The sequence below is a fragment of the Lepisosteus platostomus genome, chromosome 18 (assembly GCF_059453375.1).
Source record: "Lepisosteus platostomus isolate fLepPlt1 chromosome 18, fLepPlt1.hap1, whole genome shotgun sequence".
NCBI lineage: Eukaryota > Metazoa > Chordata > Actinopteri > Semionotiformes > Lepisosteidae > Lepisosteus > Lepisosteus platostomus.
Genome location: NC_142628.1, coordinates 4,987,597 through 5,002,281, shown reverse-complemented (window position 1 = coordinate 5,002,281; position 14,685 = coordinate 4,987,597). Strand labels below are relative to the sequence as shown.

The 14,685-nt window shown below is 37.7% G+C and overlaps 1 protein-coding gene across 1 annotated transcript in view; it reads right to left on the bottom strand.

Moving 5' to 3' along the window:
* Positions 1-14,685, bottom strand: part of abtb2b (ankyrin repeat and BTB domain containing 2b) — a 49,369-nt gene that overhangs the window by 14,432 nt on the left and 20,252 nt on the right. Inside the window, exons 2-3 of the mRNA XM_088610980.1 lie at positions 5,998-6,144; positions 1,195-1,402 (exon numbers count right to left, since the gene is read on the bottom strand). Coding sequence (XP_088467106.1) covers positions 1,195-1,402; positions 5,998-6,144 — 355 coding nt within the window. The remainder of the gene's footprint in view (positions 1-1,194; positions 1,403-5,997; positions 6,145-14,685) is intronic.

Genomic DNA, 14,685 nt, shown 5'->3' with positions numbered 1-14,685 from the left:
GAAATATTAAAACTCTGTATTTGCATGCCAAACAGCTGCAGCACACAGCAGATGTGTGGCAGGATGAACTCTCCTTCTCAGAGGCGAACTCATGAGACACACGCTGCCTTCTGTGGAACTCGGAGAAAACGCAGCACGCTGTTAACAATGGAGGCATTGGACTGCAGCTGTTCAACCCTCAGCACATTCAAATCCGCTCAAGGAAAGTTTCTTCGACCATAACAAAGTTTTCAGATACGACATCCACAGTGCCTTCTCGCGTTTGTATTTTGGGATGCGTTTCACAGTTTAAACAGATGCCACATCAAGATACGCTCACTTGGGAAAGCTCCCACCATCAAGTTTTCCACTCAAACTGTAGAATTTCACATTTTCCAGGTGCTGGTTCTTGAGGCTGCTTTCATACTTTGCTTCCCTGGAATGAGAGCTCAATCCACTGGGGAAAACAATATTTTGACTATGGCTGCTATTTTGTACAGACCCTGTTTAAACAAGGCCGTAACTGTCAATTTGTTTTCATTAAAGGTTCAAGACAAATTGAGCTCTACAGGGTAAGGCATGGATTTTAGCAAACACAGTACAGAGCTGTGGTTGTGGAACCAGCCCAATGCATCTGCCTGCTGTGCCCTGCTGATCTTATTTTTATACCAAGGTTAAAAAACAAGCAATAAAAAACCTGGAGGATCGACAGAGCAATCGTGCATTTTCATTTTATGAACTGGACACACACGAGGGAAAAGGATGAATTATGAATAGATGATCATGGCAGATGCAAGAAATAAGAGGCTGGTTCAACATTATTAAACTGAAATTTCGATTTTTTTTTTGTTTATGAATTCGCAGTTTCCCCTCAAAATGTTGGATTTGTGTTTGATGACATCAAGGAGAAAGTATACCAATATGTGACAGTTGGTGTCACTGTAAAAGAAAGCATTACCAGCCTGTCTCTCTGTAACCGAAGATCTACAAATGTATATGCTTTTCCTAACATCCAGCGGACCTTTCTTTCCATTTCTTTTTTTTTTATGATGGGAAGATTCTTGGAATAAAAAAAGGGCCTGCCGGTTCAAGGATTGTAAGAGAAAACATGATGCTGATGAGTATTTCTCCATGTTGTTAAGAGGTGAACCCTCATCTTTAATTGGCCACTGTGAGCGTCTTGAGCTACAGTATCTCCGCTCTGCTGATGTGTACCTTTCCTTGCTGAGGGCCATTCTGGGAGGGTCCAGGTTGGGGTTCTCCATGGACTCCATCTGCGGGCAGCGCAGGAAGTAGTAGAGAGTGTGCAGAGCGTCGGGAGACCAGGACACGGGCTGCTGGCGGCTGTGGCGCGCGGGGCTCAGGCCCGGCCTGTTGGTGCTCAGGCGCTGCATGTGATGCATCGCCCTGGAGACCAGGTCACCTGCGGGGGGGGGGGGAGCAAACCACAACTCTGTCACCAAGACGATGCTCCCAACCAGTGCGTCCCGGTTACAGCTCACAGAAGATGTGGCTTCATTGCTGTTATTTGTTTTGAAAGCATGGTACAGAGCTGTGGTTGAGGAACCAGAGGCTGTGCCCTGCCAAGGGCATCAATATTACAAAAAACACATCAGCGTTGCAGAAACCCTTCTTACTGGGACGTCCATAATCCTCATAACGTTACACCCCATCCATCCATTTTCTATTCACTTCACATTATAAGTTATTTAACACTTAACCAGTGGCCCAATAATTAAGGGTTACAATTTAAGAGTGAATTAGAAGATTTTGTTTTTATTTTTTTATTTCTACTGCTTAATTATTGCACATACTGAGGTAATTATTATTGAATCACTGAAAACTCTTAACTGTACAATATGTTTTATGAATGAACTGGTAAAATGTTAAAGTAAAGTTTATGCCTTTAAATCAACTATGTGAAAATGGGAAGAGCACAATTTATTTTTGTGTGGATAATATAATTATCGGATTATCTGACCACTGTTATGGTTCTTGGTCATGTGTTTCTAATTACGAATCATGTCATATTGTGTATGCTTTGACCAATTGTGCACAACCCACTGATGAGACCAGAATGCCAAAACATGTTATTGTTGAGCTGTGATACAAATTTATTAAATTGTCTTTTAAACATTATGACTGATTAGTTGGTTGAGCTGGCCTGGGGACGTCAATGAAATGTGACAAACACTCATTTACAGTATGTGATTTAATAAAGTCTTAATTTCTAAATACTTAGTAGTACATTTCTATACTGTAAGTACGTTTCTGTAAGGTACACAAATTTAGAGAATACTTGTTTTTCACAAAAGATGACATGCAGCAGACTCTTACAATGAGAAACGTATTACCATTCCAAAGCAGGCTTAGTCCTGACAGATTCAGATAGGTTTAACTAGATGAAAACAAGCTGATAAAAGTACAGTACATTTAATGCCAGAATCCAGTATCTGATGGTTACAATTGGCAGTCCATGGAATATTTTGTACCTACAAATATGTGTGGAATATTTTGTCTAGCAATTTATCAATTGAATAAGCTTTAAAACAAATTACATGAAGCGAAAAAAAATATTTGCTCATGGGACTCCTGAATCAGTACTGTAAGTGAAAAACACTTGCAACATCTTGGTCTGAATTCACTAGGAATGCAGCACAAGGGAATCTCAGTGGAGCGGAGGAGGCAGGACAGAGGAAGGGGGTCAGAAAAAGAATAAAGCATAACAGAACAGACAGAGGATACTGGAGACTCACAGTACTTCTCCCTCTGAAAGCTGTGTTTATCATCAGCAACTGAAGAGCTACTCAGTCTGGGCCAGTTTGCTTTGTGCATGAAAAGAAATTGAAAATGCATGCATGCATAGTTTCGAGACAGGTGAAGTAAATCCAAATGCGGAGGAAAAAAGTAAGGAGAAGCAGGCAATGCCTAATCAAACAAATCATCTCACAGCTAATTTGTAACCAAAAAGCAGTGTCTATCCAAGTGGAAGTTAAGAGACTTCAGTGTCTGCATAAGAAGCCAAAGCTACAGAAGCTCTTTGTATGTGGTCAAATCCCAAGGCTTCAGAAGTTGCATGGATAGGCCTAGTTTCCAAATTTCTACTTCCAATACCCTGGTGATCTGAAATACTTCCAGAGGTCAGATTTTTAAGAGGTTAGATTATTTTTTTTTTGCATTAAAAAAGATGACCTCTTTACCCTCTACGTAACTGCTGCTTTTGCTATGGAACCTATTGAAAAAAAATGCAAAGTTACCAATAGATGCCATTGATACATTCCTCTCAAGATTTGGGGCCAAGACGTTGCCTGAGGACTAAGGTGCTAGAGGCTGAAAAATGTACATAGAGAGAGGTCTGTTCTTTATCCATGAAGCTGAGGTATAAATGCACTTTTGTGCCGGGGGCACAAGCACAGGAGTGTTAAGTGAAATCCAAAGGAAAACTGCCCTGCCCAATTGCAGGCTGAAGTATAAACAAACCTGCTTGGAGTTACTGATGAGCTGGAATTCATCAGTATTTCAGAAATGAAGAGCAGAAGAGGCTGGGTAAAGCAACACACACACACACACACACACACACACACACACACATACAACTCCGGTAGGGTGGGATTCTTACATATGGTCCCAAAGCGCCAGAATTCTCACTTTGGAGCTGAACTGAATATTAATAGAAATAGAGTCTAAGAAATGGTAGAGCCGCAGTAAATCTGTGCAAAATAGATTGAAAAAATAAAATCAATTAAAATTCTGCTACCACACTCTAAATTATACTCCCTCGCCTGGCCTGGAAACTGTGTCTATATTTTATCAACAAGAGTGGTTTTCAGCTTTAAAGAAAGTAAAGCACAGTAGGGAGCATTTAATAAAAGACAATGACAACTGCAATTCCATTGAAGAATTAAAACCACAGCATATACCTGAGAAAAACCACAATTATTTTTTTTCCATTTTGTGCATGCTATGTTTCAATCCATGCATGAGCACTTTCATGAATGAACTCCTTTTAAAAGAAACCAGGTGTTAATGACATTCTTAAGTTTCAGTTTTCCACAGTTACTCTCCTGGGATTCTGCAACCTAGATTGGTGAGATTGTAACACAAAGCAAGAATAATCTCAACAGGCTGGCAGGTCCCAGGTGGTGCTCCTACTGCTTACATTTCATGCCATAAGGTGTTTGATGGCCTCATAAATGTGAAACAAGTATGAAATGAAATGAAAACGTTGTTCTAATTATAGAAGATCAAAGCTATGCTTTGCAATAACTCAAGGTATTGTTTATGAGGTGAAAGACATTATGTCTGCAGGCACTTCTTCCCTCATGGCTTTGTCGTCTTATGCTTTGTAGTGTGAGAACCGGTGTCTCTTTAACGTGAAACTGTTGCAAAATCAACCTGCTAAGGTACGGCTCTGAGGCTAACCAAGGTTATCTGGTGCTGCTCAACATTGAAGCAGTTTCTGCAATTCAGCCTTGTGTCAGATGTGCTGTCCTCCTGAAAGACTACTGGATTAGTAGCAAATACAGTCTAAGTGTTGTCCTTCCCTTAGGAAGGTAAGAAAACGTTTCCTTAATGTTACTTAAAGATTTCCCATTAGGAAAGAATAACCCACTGAGCAACAAAATCAATGCTTACACCACCAAGCATGCTATGAGCTATTACAAATACTTGTGTGTACCATATGTCATTTGTCAAAGGTGGTAGTATTTATAATAACCTTAAATTATTTTTGAGTTGTATATATATAGAAGGTTTGCATCATATCTGGGGCCTCGGCTATCATTGCCAGATAACATTTTCTTAACACATTTTCTACAACAAAATGAAGAACATGCCTTGTGCCCAGATGTGTTTCTTTCACTGTAACTGGAAACAGTTCATCGGTCTGCCACACTAGTGGTGCAACCTGCTCATTTAAAATCATTTGCACATGCTGGTGAGTCAGATGGCGATCTATTTTTGAGGTACAAAATGTTAGAAAACAGAAAGTGGTTTCTGAGAGACAGAACAAAGACATCCAGTGCTCACAGCTATTATATGTATATTTTTCTTTTTTCCCCAATCTTTTTCTTATTTACAGTGCCAATCATTTTGAATTATTTTCTGATGTTTCTAACTGACATTCCTTTGTTTGTGATTAAAATTCTTAATTGATAGATCTCAGAATTTACAATAGATTGCTCTGATCAGAGTGATGTTAAGTATGCACATTAACATGCTGAAAACACACTGAAGAAATACTGATCCATTTTCTCATTTCAATTTAATGAAACACTAATTTCCAGGAATTTCTCACTTTTTTTTTGCATGATAAACTATGCATTGGGGCGCATAACATAATACCTTTACCTAATAATTTCATTAGCCTCTACCTTAAACACTGCCAATTATGGAAATTTGCCATTTGGAATTACCTTCTTAATTCTGGAGTTTTACTGTGGCTTTTAATGACAGAAACCAGGCTTCAGAAACGGTTCAGAAATGGTTGTTGTGTCTCCCAAGTGGGTTCCATTCTGCATTGGTAGATGATGTGGTGCTCCTTATACAGTATGTGCAAAGTGTTTTGGGATCCTATGAAATGAACAGTGCTATGTAAGCGCAAGGAATTTTGTATTAACATTAATTTGTCTGGAATACCTATGTGTGAAATAGATGGATACAAATAGGTGAGAAGATGAAAGATACTACTTTTCTTAACAACAACATATCTGCAAACTACATGAAAATGAAAGACCAGAATAACAAAGTACTGTCATAGACGTTTTTGACTCCTGTAGGATTAAAACTGATGCTACCAACTGTAAAACTGTGCTTTGGTTCAATGAGGCATTGATTTGATGTTCAGTAGAATATTCAGATAGGGATCCTTTGCCCTTGAAGACCAGCATTACTTCATGAACTCAGCGAGATCAGTATGTGAAAGTCTTACAGCCCACCAGGAAAAGCTATGTATTCTTTTATTGACAGGTACAGCTCTCTTTCTCTATTAGCAGTTTAGACAGACAGTGTTGCACTTACTGAGCTCGGAAATACTGCCTACGCAGGTGGCGAGAAGGGACTGCTCCAGTGTCCGCAGCTCCAGCTGTGCATAGGCATCCTCTCGGCTCTCCTGGATGGAGGAGCCCTCTGTGTAGGGGCTGAAGTGAGCAGGCAGGGACAGCACACCTGGAGTACAGAAATTAAAAAGCACAGGGCCAGGGCAGTCAGAGAAAGGGGATAGTCTGGTGCTGCAGTGCTTTATGAATTGTGGCAGAAGTGCATTAGTGTCTGAAAGACTGATGGACATGAGTCAGCCCTAGAATTCATATTAAACATCGTGTATTTAAACATGGAGTATTTGGTTTTAATAAAATGCTTTCTTGAAAGATTTTACATTTTAATCTTTATTGTACTGCAAACTTGAATTCAGCATTGCTGAACAATTCCCCCATTCCAGTTAAAGCATATCTTTATCAAATTAGCTCAATAAAATAATTGGTTTAAACCCAGCCCATAAGTGTACTGAAATTAAAGGTACAGTACACAGTATGATGAAACAAACATTTTGGTGCCTTATAATTCAATGGGAATATAAAAATACATCCGTTTGTGGGCTTGCAGACTATTACATTTACTACAGTGTAATATGTTTCCTGCATACAGTGCTCTTTCTGAGGTCTGGGATTGATCTGATTACAAAAACAGTTTGTGAAAGACCAACGCATATAAAGTTTCCCCATAGAGTAAGTAACTATCTCTCATTATTCTGGGATTAAGATAAAAATTTAATCAAATACAATCAAGGTCACAATTTGGTATTGCTAAAAACTTCAGTAAACCAAAATTGTTGGTTTAATTAAAAAGTAGTTCAGGTGGGTAGCTGGGTCAGCATGTGTAGGCTGCAAAGGCACAACAATAGGTTTATACAGTACCATGCTGAAAAGAGAAGAGAGAAAACAGAACGTTTTGGCTGTTGAGCCTTCTTCAGGAGTGTGGCTTCTAGAAACGTAAAAAAACAAACTTCCAGAGAAAGATCCCAGAACTGTTATTATGTTACTGTACGTAACCTTATCAACATTGTGAAAATGTTCTAAGAGGATATTTAGAACACAAGAAAGATTGCAGATAAGAGAAACCAATACTGCAATCCTCTACGTTAAAACAACGTTTTACAGTCAACACACAGTCTACTTCACAGCATAGATTTTTGCCTTTTTTCTTACTAACGCTTGTATTAAATGTCTCTGACATTACTGTATGTATAGATGGCTTCTAAGCTAAAGTTTGGGATGTTAATGACGTAATATACCATGTTTTACTGAAACCTCAGACATTTTAAAAAGATGCCTAATGAACCACTACAAAGCAAAGTTTAAATCCAATCTTTTTTTATGAGCATTCATAAATGTAGCCCTAATCTTATGTGTGTGTAAACCTCTTTGTTAATTACAATAATTTTTAATCTAGTTGGGTGTTTATGCAAATCCTAATGTGCTTTTACAGCTGGAAAATGATTTCTCAGGGAAATTAATTGAAATGAGCAGGCTGAAAAATAAAACTGGACATGCCATTAATGGCACTGAAATCAGGTGACTTTATAGCCACACAAAACCATTTTATTTTCATTCCACCTTTGTGTTATTATAAATGTATTTGACTGACTTGAATGTACACACAGACTTGCCATTCTCAGCCTTTTATACTCTGTGGTGTATTACTGAGGCCACAAACTGAAGTATCTTTCTAAAGAGTACACGTCTCAAGTCTAGAGCCTTAATTGTACAGTATCTCCACACTGCTACCTCAACTTTCAACAAGCCTGAAATAATGATTGTCACTTTTCAGACAAAAAAGAATCTTAAGAAACGAGTTGAGTGCGCAATAAAAGACCCAATCTTTAGGAAAAATTACATTTCATTAATTTGGAAATGTCTGTGACACTCTCACCACTCCAATTCCCAAAACAATACCTACCAACATGAGATAATGAGGATCACTTAGGGAGTTAGGCATTTCCTCAAACAACATTCCAACAACAACTACTGGATATCTCTAAACATTTTCCCTAAATATAACACTTTTTTTCTGAAATCCTAGTAGTAGTTGTAGTGATACAAATTAACATTTTCTGTTTTGATCGAGGGGGTTCTGCTTTCTGAGTTATCAATTTTAGTACATAATCCAGACCTGGCTCTTTAGCACTGAAAAGTATGGTACTGTAACTCTGTGTTTTGGCATTCAATTAGAGGAAATTCAAGAAAAACGCCAAGCCACAGGAATGAGCAAGTTTTATTAACCATGGAAAATGAAACAAAAAAAAAAATACAAGCTTATTTTTTAGATCAATTATTATAATATTAAGTAACAACAAAATCACTCTCAAAACAAACCTCAAGCATCTGTCCTGATTAGTTTTATTTTTTAAGTGAGAAAATGTACCCCTGTCAGGCAAAATTCTGCACAAGCAGGCACAGGAAGGATAGAAAAGTGTTGATAATTAGGATACAATACTACACTTGCATGGAAAAAGTGACACTTCAGACTCAGCTATTCAGAAACTGCCCAAGTACCCCAGAAAACATCCACAAAAGGCCTGATATTCTTGTTAATCAGATGAGGCCCTTCCCCTCATTCAAACCTCCAATTTTGTGTTTTTTTTTTTTGGGGGGGGGATGTACAAACATTTTTAATATTAACTGTCATGGAAATTAGTGCCACGTCGGCACAAATATTTCTGAACCATACATTTAGCAAGAGAAAACGCAAACTGCTTGCTTACAGTAAACACTAACATTACATTTTCATAAAAGGCCAAATGCCTGATGTATTTATTAATTGCTACAGTTCAGCTAAAACAAACGCTAAACTGAAACCCACGGTGATCATACAGTATATTTAGTGTACCTACTCTATGTATAGATTGATTTATTTGCTGGTTTTGTATATCCTAAAATGTAAGCAAATAAAACACACCAAGAAGCCTAAATCCTATTTTCTTGTAGCACATGAAATCTTCAATTGAACAATGTGAAGAATATATATAATTTATCTAAAGGTTATGTTCAGAGTAAATTCCATCTTACATCTGAGCTTTAAGAGTTCCTGCCAGCCAGTGTAGATTCACTAAACTGTAAGGCCTCTCTTAGTGTGGTGCGCACAACACAGCAAATTGAAAACATGTTGCTGCGATTAAAAACACATTGGCTTTGAGCTCTTTATTGTGACTTTGAAATACACAGAGTCAGTCATTTCTGTTAACCATTTCTTCCGTGGTCTCTGTGTGTAGAATGAAAGCCTTTCTCAGGTGCTGGCCTGTTAATCTGGCTGAGAGCTTTGAACCAGGGTAATGATTTGAAATGTGAGTGCCTTGTTGCTTACAGGCAGTCATCACCAGTGCAGTGTTAAAACAACACAGTGGGACCTCTCACAAGGATCTATTTTAAGGGCTGTATTGAGTCTTGAAAGAGCAGGAGTGACTGTCGTAAAGAGGATCGGTACACCTTAAAACATTTTAAAATTCACCATCAATGCAGGAAAACGAATCCAGTTTAAGAGGCATTTATTCATGTCCCGTGGCCCATTTTGCTTGTTTCCATTCTATTTATTTTGTGTTTGTGGTGATTCTCCGTTGTTCGCTGTTTTCTGGCAGACTCAAAGTGAGTAAAGGAAGTCTAGTGTTTCACACGCTTCAGAAAACTACACTACAATTATTTGTTTCCTCACACTTTCAGATAACTGGCATTGAGAGGCTTTAAGAACGAATATGCCTTTGATCTAATTATACTCTGAAAGACACCTGCACTATCACTTCTGGTTTCCAAACGACTTCACCCTTGGCTCCTTCGTTTCATGGATAGTTAAACTGAAGTTAACAACAACTGTCATCTGAAACCAAATTGATGCAGTTACACCCCAACACTGCCAAAACACAGCTTCTTCTTCTGTCCTGGAGAAACTGCACTTTTATTTTTCTCAGAAAAGCGTTGTTTACATCTAGCACTGACTTTTCCAAAGGCAAACTGTGAACTGCCTCCCTTTGAATTCAAGCTCCTCATTGTGTAACAACAATGCAGAAAGAGCGCAAACACTATTTGCTGACACCCATGTTCAACATAATAAAAAGGGCTTCACATGACAAGAGCTCCTATCAAAGCTTGCATGTGCTGAGCTGCCATTCCAGCAGGATAATCTTCCAGCACCACTGCACAGACCACCACAACCTCAGATTCACGAAATCCACAGACATAATTCCCATTATGTTTAATTAGCCAGAAATAATGAGCCTTAACCTACTTTCTGATAATCTCATAAAGACCTTGGGTTTGTTTAAAAAACTGTGGTTTTGCACTATATAGGTTTTCAGTATATTTTAACATTTCATTTAATAACTAAAGTTTAACAGTCTGGTTAAATGTCACATAACTGAAATAGATATTGAGCCAAACACATTTTCATAAAAATGGGTCAGTCATTTTTTGCACAGGATATCTTTTTAAATTTATTTAATATTTACATTTAATAGTCAAAGTAAAATGCTGTTATTAATTATTATTATTATTATTATTATTATTATTATTATTATTATTGTTCCACAAACAGTGATTTTGTGTGGAAGGTTAGAATACCCTTGAGTGGGTACTGGCAGATGCTAATCTTAACAATGGATACTGAGAATAATTAGGGTGATTCTCTCAAAACAGTAGACATGGGAAGGTAACAGTCAGACAGGCTTAAGCAAATCCCCTCACGTAGCAATACTGACTGTACAACCTGTTCTGGGGTTTACTCTAACACTGCCATCATGAGACTCTTTAGAGGGGTAAGGGCAGCAGGTGGCTACAACTAATGCTCGTCTACTAACAGTCCCCTTATTTTTGAAAATATAATTTTTTATCTTTAAAATAAAAATTTTAAGATAACAGAATCTAACACCTGAGAACAAGTATTGCAACACCTCTTGTGTCTAAAAGACATTATTCTTTGCTAGGTTTTCATACTCTTAAAAATCTTCAGAATGATTTTCTTCTAAAACGAAAGCATTTTCTTTCTATTTCAGAAATGGGAGTAGAAACGTAAGGCACATGGAGCTAGTCTGAAATCTGGGAGAGCGCAGAAATGAAGCCCAGATTCTCTGGCTCGGGGCTCTGGCTTGTGGCTTGTGACAGCCGAGGTCTGACGCACATCGGTGTCCTAGACACCCACAGCAGCTCACAGAGCTCTCGACCTTACCACACCTCCTCTGGCACCACTCTCTCATCGCGCCCTCTTCTGTGCCTGAAACCACTTCCTGGGGTCAGCAAGTCGGCCCAGTAAACTGTACCTCATCTTTGGTGCTGTACATCGCCAGAGGTCGGAGCTCTGCGAGGCTCCAGCTGAGCCGCACACCATTTTGTTTTTGTGGAGAAGAGTTGGCATCACCTTGCGTGCACACCACTGAATCAACCCCACCACTCTGTTATCACTCCTCCTCCTGCGGCTGGTTACTTCACACTTACAGTATCTCTGCTGTCTCACTAACTAGCTGCAGTTTCTTCTCACAAATCTCCCCATTATCTGTGCCATTTTATGACAACACACATACAATAATTCATTTCAAATGAGACAAAGGGATTTGCATTTTAGCTTGGTATGTACCCCTCAGAACAGATGGTTTCATTCTTAATTACATTTGGCTTGCTCAACAACATTCTAGACAAAGCAATTCTCATGCAACGAAGAGCATGTTTATCCTAAGCATTTTTAATCCATATAATGAACAAATTAGCAAACCATCAGATCTGAAGCAACTTAACTGCTCTGTGCTGTACCACTTTCTATTGAAGCTTTTTTCTTAATTCGCATCATACTTAGCACAAAAACGCTTTATTTTTTGTTGACTTTCTTATTTCACTTCATTTTGTATTTCTTAAACTTAAGTGCCCTACAGTAGTTACTGTATACTGCTATGTTTTGTCTAGTATGTGCCAGTTTCTCTCAGCAGTATATGTAATAATTGCTGCAGCTTTCAATTTCCTGCCTACAAGCCCAGTAACAAGAGTTTGCATATCCTAATATGGGCACCTGCTTAATTCCCTAAACAAGTCCTCTATTCATCACGCAGTGCAATTTTCTAGGGCTTGCTCTGTAGTGTTAGAATATATCTTTCTGGAGAAAGTAAAAGTTTCTCCATGACAACAGAAATCTCTTGTGCAAAATTAGAAATACTTGTAATTTGCACAAAATAGTAAGAAGGTTCTGCTGTGCTAGGAGGCTTCATTCCAAACTCCAGTACATCCTTGCTCCCACTCAAATGTTTGGACTCAAATGAGTTCTACCGATGTACATCAATCATTGTTAATAAACTGTAGTTATAATATCTTATGCAGGAGAGTACAGTTTCTTCAAGTAACTTCAAAAATATGTAAAATGTGTTTTAATGGGGGGAAATTGATAAGAAAGACAAATTAACTTCTAATGTAACTGAACTAACACCTTAAAAGGCTGACACAAGTTTGTTACAAAACAAAGAAGCACTATTCTATCAGTATTTTAACAACTGACACCAAGAAGAGGAAGGCAGAGAGGATTTAAACCTTCTTTCACATCCAACAGCTGCTATTTGTTATTTCGGTTTCTCCATTCTGCACTGACATTCGAAATAAAATCCACAAATATGCCAGATTCATGAGAAAACAACTGCAGCAACACCAGTGATGTAGTTCATATTTTTCTTGTTTCACAGGTTTTTATTCAGGTTAAATTTAAATTTGTGTACAGCTATAAGGCTTTATCACGTCAAAGAGAAGTGTGGATAAAAATGAAAGAAAATGTGCTTTATTTGTGTCTTAATCTGTGAAAGTGGCTGCTGTATCGATTCCGTCACAAGCACTTAGAATCATCAATCATGAAACATCAATTCATATCATACATAAAGTATGATAAAATTGTCTTTTTTAGCAACATTATCTCAATCTGTAGACTTACACTAGTGTTCAGCACTTAAGTGCCCATGATGTTCTCAGCTGAACACCGTAACTGGAAAGCTTCCATGAACAGACAAGAACTCTGAAGTGTTGCACATAACTCTGTTATCTTACAGTAATTTACAGTTTACAGTGTGTAAAGAAATGAGGTGTCGGATACTTCCAGGCAAGTACCTCATATTATAGCCCAGTGAAGATGAACATGAAAATGTACATTAATTAATTTCCCACAAATGAGCCTTTCCTTAGAGATTGCAGACACATAATGAGCTTTTGGATTTTTCAGCATCAAAGGCGCTGTATAAATGCAAGGTAAAAAATGGTCATGTCTATACCAGAGTCACAGAGGCTCAGCAGGCCTGAGCTGGTTTCTCTAGCATTAAGCAGAATAGAGAACACATGTTGTCCTCCCTGGATGGCATGCTGGTCCACCACAGGGATTATAAATGCAAGTAATTATTATTAAACAACACAAATACATGTCTGTGGAAAACCACATGTGTTCATATTTTCTCTCTGTCACTTTTGTCTGCCAGCTAAAGATAAACAAACATCTCATTTGTTTTCACTTCTCTCAGGACTTCATGGCTGATGCACTGTATCCTTATGGCACCCTGTTTGTGTTAGATATGAGTCCCATTCCCAGATAGTAATGAAACAGGGTCCCTCTGTAGATTCATGCAGACGTGTTTAATTTATTTGCACTTTTTAAAGATGAAAAATAACCCAAATATCTGAAGTGTTTAGCTTATGTACTGAGAATTCTTAATTTTTCTTTAATTAAATAAATATTGATTTACTGTTTAGGAAAAAAACAAGCTATAGGTGAGGAAATTGTGAGATTTCTCCTCCATTTTCATTGTATTATGTGATAAATCAGTTTCAACCACAAATCAAAGTTAAGAGATTCTAGGGTAATAATTACTGTGTACTAATAACTACAGAAAAAAATGTTGGCATCTGGCTAAAATCTTGGCTTTCCCCATAAAAAAAATCAAACACATTAAAATTCCTGGCGTGTATTTTATTGTGGAAACCAGGTTCTTACCAGGAAGGAGACCTAACCTCAGTTTCCTGGCAAAATCTCAGTAAAGTGCAGCTCAATTATCCTGTTCCAAAGGCAATGACATGAATTTATACATTTCTCATTTCTTTAGGACTGTTTCTGTATTGGTTATTTTCAATGAAATCAGACAAGTATTTCTGAACACTTTTTCATATATTGTATATGCTCAGAAAAATAAAATCAATTAAAAAAACTTTAAACATGTCTTTGAACTAAATAATACATTTTATTGTGGGTTCAGTTTGACAACAATGATGAACTGATGTCACATTGCATCTTTTATAATATTTTATCAGCGATATCATTCCTTCACTTGCAGCCATACTGAATCTCTTTGTCCATTATATAAAATGAAATATTGACTTACTGAATTCGGGGCTACCATTTTTGATCTTTACATGTTTTCTTTTCTTTTAAGAACACTATCGCCCTTTATTTTCTTCACAGCATTGTGGGCACAATTACATCTTTCAATGGCTATTTTTCAAACATGGCAGTTGGGAAGAAGCGGGTATCATATTTTCCAAGAGAAACAATTAATGATGTACAATGACATAGTGAAGATCAATGAATTTAAATGGGATTCTTGTCCATTAATAAACCTCACAATTTTAGCCTCTTGAAAGGGGTTTACATTTCAAGCTCACCAAACCAAAGGGAGCTGAAATACAAGTTGTTACCTTAAACACCAGTACAATC